The sequence below is a fragment of the Anneissia japonica genome, unplaced genomic scaffold (assembly GCF_011630105.1).
Source record: "Anneissia japonica isolate Jap-2015-1 unplaced genomic scaffold, ASM1163010v1 scaffold287727_len1644234_cov201, whole genome shotgun sequence".
NCBI classification, from domain to species: domain Eukaryota; kingdom Metazoa; phylum Echinodermata; class Crinoidea; order Comatulida; family Comatulidae; genus Anneissia; species Anneissia japonica.
The window spans coordinates 689,034-695,263 of NW_022713615.1; the positions used below are offsets into that span (position 1 = coordinate 689,034).

The 6,230-nt window shown below is 30.4% G+C and overlaps 1 protein-coding gene across 1 annotated transcript; it reads right to left on the reverse strand.

Annotated features, from left to right (window-relative positions):
• Window positions 1–134: 134 nt before the first annotated feature.
• LOC117108600 (metalloproteinase inhibitor 3-like) lies at window positions 135–5,948 on the reverse strand. The gene is made up of 3 exons (XM_033250677.1): window positions 5,584–5,948; window positions 2,534–2,776; window positions 135–394 (listed from the first exon to the last, which is right to left on the reverse strand). Exons 1-3 carry the CDS (start codon window positions 5,714–5,716, stop codon window positions 150–152), a joined length of 621 nt encoding a protein of 206 aa, XP_033106568.1. The 5' UTR covers window positions 5,717–5,948; the 3' UTR covers window positions 135–149.
• Between the last annotated feature and the right edge of the window lie 282 nt (window positions 5,949–6,230).

A 6,230-nucleotide genomic window follows, 5' to 3' on the forward strand; every position in this document is an offset into this window, starting at 1 on the left:
ATATTATAAAAAGGAGAAATAATATTATACAGGAAAAAATTAAGGTGGGGGGAGGTGGGCGCAGATGGAATGCAAAAAAATAATGTGAAATTAAATTAAATATTAGAATATTTGTTAATCTTGTACTGCAATATTTAAGAAGTTAATCTCTATATGAATTTTGTAATTGATAAACTGTTATTGCTGCTGCTTAAAATGCAATTGTTGTTGTTGACTGCTTTTACTATTGCTAATGCCATTATTGTTGTTACACATTTAAAATTTACCTGACAAGAGTTGCAGTTTGCCCCATACTGACGTTTCACTCCTGTCTTCTGTGCCTGTGTCAACTTCTTGTATTCAGCAACCCAATTACATCCATTTATATTTAGCATTATACCTTCCTCTTTTTGACCTGTGTTACAAACAAATATTAGTCATTTATAATTTCATAATTGGATCAGTGAATGAAGGCATATTTTAGTTGATGAATGGATATGTTTGGCTAAAAACATAATTAATCTATTGTTAGAGCTTATGTCAGGTTTTATGGGGAAAATATTGATTTGCCCGTATGTATTATATAATATGACATAAAGTTAGTTAAACAAAACCATAAAAAAATTAAATTTGCTCTGATATAGTGGAAGAAGGTGATACAAGTATATTTTTATAATTATCAATATAATAATATACAGTAGTACTGAGAGTAGTTTTTGACTGGATGCTGAAACAGCCATTTCTACATATTAAAGTGAACATTTTTTTTTTTTGGAAGTATCAATAATGTAAACATGTTGTCATCAGAATTGGTTGTCTGCCACATATAGTTATGCTCCATTTCCTGGGAAACATTTGGTAATTTCAAAACAACCCCCACAACAACAGCTTTGAAACAAATATATAGTAAGCAGAATTTGGCGATGTGGGGTTCACAAGGTTGTTAGATTGTAATGAATTGGAATACTGAAGTCCTATGTTTTCATAATGAACCCATGGAGTTAATGGGTCACATGAGGTGGTAGGGGGTTGCAAAGATTTTCTGTGGCATGTGCCTTCCACATGCACCTCCTTAGATATGCCACTGGTCCTGAATACATTTTTTAAAAGACTATAGAAAGAAGAGAAGCTCCAATTAGTATTTGGCTGCCAGAGAAAGAGTAGACATAAATTGATGAGTTATCATTTTGTCCTCGCTTTACAATTTCAGGGGTTTTCTTCGATTTTGTCTGTTGCATGAGGAGGAAATGATGACAGATAAAATTGGCTTTTGTCCTCTAATATATTAATCTTTTTTTTTTCCCCAGATTTTCACATCCGTTTTAGAAATGTCATGTTTGATATTAATCACATAACTTTTTAGATATACCAAGAACCCTTGGGATATATGTTTGATGTTCTTGAAGGAAATAAATATATTATTATTGTTATTATTATTATTATTATTATTATTATAGTAATACCTGTAGTTGTTTTTTCATTCTACTTTCTGTACCTTTGACAAAGTTATCAAGGCAATCTTGTGTGTTATTCATCAGATTTGGAATGACTTAACAATTAATAGTAACATCAAACATATAGCTATTTTGTCATTTAAATATCATTCAGAATGTTTTCTCCTATTATCTTATTATATAAGCCTACCACATACATAGATTCTAGACATCTGATTGGTTAATAAGTGGGCAATGGAAAGTATTCTCTATGCCATATTGCTATGAAATTTATGACAGTATGAATGGTAAAAGAGACTCGGCCTCTACAAATCTTAGAGTGATTGACCTTTTGATCACCTAGCCAAGGCCTACTTGGTGTGTACTATTTTCATTACTTTTTTAGGTCTGTTAGAATCTATGTATGAGGTATATGAAACAAATATTGACTGCAGTAGATTTCACTATTCCCCTCATGAGCAGTCAACTATACCACAAAACAATGAAATTTGATATTTTAATAGTATATATTTATGTCCCATGATACCTCAAAATGTCAACACATCTTTTGAAATATTTTTATATGTTATTAACTTAATATGTTAGTAACCACATATTTCCATAGTTTGAGTGCTTGTTAATATTTGACCTAATTTTTGAAAGAATTGGCATTATACTATAGCCTTATGTTTCACATAGTTTTCCCTTGGTAGCATTATCCTAAGCAAACTGTATCTGGTAATTCTGTACCAACTGGTAACTAATCAAATTTCCATACTCTCAAGAGATCAAAAAGAAATAATAGTACATTATGCTAGCAAACAGGATAATTTTGAATCGTGCCTTAAAAAAAACTCGCATTTATTCAAACATTTGCTAATTTTAAACTGCCTTCTAGGTATTTTTTGAAATGAAATTTTGAAAATATGGTCTTCCTTGGAGTGCAAAAACGAATAAAAATGCGATCAAAGAGAAAATCAAATGCTGATTAATATGGTTAATTGGCATTTTGTGGTAGAAAGAATGCTAATGTGTCTGGTTGGTGTATAGGACTGTACATGCCAAATGACAGTAATAAATGTTGATAAATCAGTTAAAGAAAGGCAATGTATTTTCCTTACCTGAAATCATGTAAGACTTTCTGTTCATTAAGTTTCCAATCCCACACATATTATTGTCGGCTTCTGTTTTGATATACACGTCCATCCCTTCACTGAAGTATGATGCTCCCTTGTAGACCTTTTCGACTTGAACTTTGTAAACAACGTAGTAGTTGAATGGCATGTCTCCTTCCATTCCCGTTCCCATGTCTGGCATACCATCTCTTGTTGTGTAATTCCGATTTAACACAGTTCCACGAATTACTAAAAAGAAGAATATAAACAAAATTCTACCTAAATGTGGATTATGTATTCAAAAAATCTCATTTATAAAATTGTATTTACTTTTTGTGAAAAATGTTTAAATCACAACATTGTATTCAATACAAAATGGGGGACTTGATCAAGAGTCTGTGGGCACTCTATGATTTTTTTACCCCACGCTAACATTTCTTTATTCGTCAATATCATTTTAAAACATTTTTTATGCTGTTGGCAAAACCATTTTGCTAAATGTGTACTAGACTGAATAGTGAATAAATGGCAGGGGCATTGCACAGGTACCTGTTGACCTAAGAAATTCAGAGTTTAGAAAACCCAACATTTTAACAGCCAATTATTACAGTAACTGTAAACTCTGAATGATTTATTAGAAGTTTTTCCAAGTTTTCCAAATCACAGAGGTTAAATAATATAGAGCACTTTTTAGTAAACCTATTCAGTTGTGGTTAGTATGGTTACAGGATCTACTCTACTACATATTTCTTCAAAATGTAGCTTGTGTTTCTGAATACTGTAGTGGGAGAACCTATTTGAAAATGATGACAGTTCTTTTGAATGTGTATGAACTTAAGGACATAATGTACTGGAGGATCAGTGATTTACTACACTCAAAAGAATTGCTGTTAGGCTCTTGAGAAGTTCAAGGCCGTGATATACAGTGCTGCTTACAGATTTAATTAAAAGAGTTGATGCATTTCATTTTAAATTGGAATAACACAATAGCACAAGTGTTTGTTTATGAGTTTATTTCCTTTTTTATTTTAAATTGCTAGAATATTATCTAATTTAGTTGTAGGTTTATATTGGAGATGTGGGTGATTACTAGATCCCTTGACAAATGATTTTATCCTGAGAGTAATTGGTAATTTGAAAGCTCTTTAGATTTTAAATGGATTTAATCATTTCCATACATTCCAAACTATAGCTTCCCTAATCCTTCAGACTTTTTATTTACCATGTTTCAGGAAAGAAGAGAGGGAAGATTAACAAAAACAGCATGTAAACTTTTTTTTTTTTTTAGAATTTCAAAAATACTACAGTAGATCAAACCTTTTTATGTACTTATTACTACAGTATTTGACTGTCAAGTGAGGAGAGAGGAAACATAAGAATACCATCTCATTACAGACCTTTCTTGAAAAGTATTGATGAAATTGGAACACTAGTTTTAATTTTTAATCTCATCTCATCAAATAACTCCCCAGTTTCCTACAAACTTTTGATGAAATTGGGACAAGAATTTCTGATGTATTTATTTTAAATATATTAGACCAATAAAGATAAAGAATAAGTTTAAAAAAAAAAAAAAAACAATCCCCAACCTGTTTCAATTGAAGAAAGGAAAATTAGAAAATTATCAACACCATGTCTTTTTCATAAACGTTTGATGGAACTTGAACAACTTCACAGTTCTGTCAGAATCTTGTGGAAATAATACATTAATGCCATATTTTTACTAGAGGAGAGAAAAGTCCTGAGTATAGATGATTCAGTGTTGCTTCTAACCAATAAATTTTCCTAATGTTTCCAAAATTGAATCTGAAGAATCCTAATGGCAGATGTCATCTTCTATTGAGAGTAATTTGTTAGATATGATAAACACAGGTAAAAACTGGAATCTCCTCAGCAGGAGGTATACTGTTTATGTTTTTTAGGGTTTGAGTCAGGGATAGCCTTAGTTTGTCACATGACTGGCTTGAGCTTCCTAAAGAAATAGGGTGATGAAAAAAGTAATTTTCTAGAAATATCTGGTGGAAATATCTGATGTAGATCTTGAGGTACCATTCATAAAAGTTTATTGTTTCCTGTTTTAGATAATGAGGAAACATGTGCAACAAACAAAAGATAATAATAAAAATAGGCCTATATAAAATTATTTAGCCTTTTGATCATTTCATTTAGGATTTTTTTTTTATGATGATAGTAAATGATGATGATTATAATAAAGTATAGCATACAGGATATATAATAGAGTGGAAAAGTTTCTCAACATAATGAAGATAAAGATGAAATCTTTGAAACATAAATTAACCAGCCTTTTTATTTAATCATTATGGATGGAGATGATGATGAAAATAATAATGATAATGACCATTATAATAATGTAGCCTACAGGATATAATAGAGGAGAAAATTTCCTCAACATGACGACGAAATCTTTGAAACGCAAATTATTCAGCCTTTCTATTCAATCATTATGAATAGGGATAATGATGAAAATAATAAATGTATTATAATATTAGAAAGATAATAAAGTAACTTAGACAAATTCTCACTTAAAACATCTTTAATAATGGTTATTTAAATTGGCCCATTATAGATGTGCTATATGTGTGCCCAGTATTATAATGTCAGTAATATCAAAATATAAAAGTAAAGTCTAAAATTTTCTTCTTGATTTTTCTAAATAGCATTGATAAATATAGTAGCAATATTTATTTAACCAAATATCAAATATATTTATAGTTAGATATATTACACTTTTTTTTAAATAGTAGAAGTATGCATTACTATAATTGACTTGATGGATTTAATAATGTCAATTTCAATTATCCAATACTGAACTGATTGATGTAGTTTCTTTAGTGCCACACTGAGATAACCCATAGAAATTTAAAAAAATAAAACTTAGTGCCATGTAAATTCAAATAAAATATGAAATACAAATTCTAGAGAACATAACAGTATATAGAAAGCATAAAATGGTGTACTGTATGAAATGAATTTAATTAAAATTTACACATCATAACATCATAATGCACTTAGTAAAACTTCTATGCAAAACTCACCAAAATCTGCTTCACAGTAGTGCTGTTGGGGATGTTTTGGAACACAGTCCAGTCCACATTCACTTCCCATACTTCCAGCTTCAATCATTCCAGCAAAAAGAAGGCACCCACAAAAAACAAGATAACTCTCCATCTTTGTTGTATTTTAAAGAAAGTGTTAAACAGACGGTTATCACGGTACGATGTGAAGCCTTATAACCTTTTTTGAAGATGATATAGATAAATGAATGACACAGTATAGTCACGTTATTCTCAGTCAGAAACTCGGCAAAATTCTCAGGCCTAGAAAATAATTATAATCAGCCTGGTTGAATGATCCTCCTTGACAGTTTCACTTGGTTGAAGTTGGCTTTTACTTTGATGGATTCAGTGAGGCTAGCTTTTAAAGGATAATGCAGTTATAGTAATTGCTTATCACCCCTCTGCTCATTTTTTGTCACATTCTACAGATGATTATAGCATGATTATAGTGTACCAGAATTTGATAATATTGCCTTGGAGGATTGTAATGTATGTGTAATATAATTTTTTATTGGTGTCATTTTTAAATGGATGAAATAAGATATTTCATTTTGAATTGTTATACTCATAACAAAAATGCATTTCCAAGAATTCCCATATCAGGTATTGAACATATATGTACCATT

What these genes read in the sequence shown, in the direction of transcription:
- LOC117108600 (XM_033250677.1), bottom strand. Translation starts at nt 5,716, where the DNA reads ATGGAGAGTTATCTTGTTTTTTGTGGGTGCCTTCTTTTTGCTGGAATG. An exon ending in CTACTGTGAAGCAGATTTTG is followed by an intron (nt 2,777 to 5,583) that starts GTGAGTTTTGCA and finishes TCTTCTTTTTAG; the next exon opens with TAATTCGTGGAACTGTGTTA. An exon ending in AAAGTCTTACATGATTTCAG is followed by an intron (nt 395 to 2,533) that starts GTAAGGAAAATA and finishes TTTGTAACACAG; the next exon opens with GTCAAAAAGAGGAAGGTATA.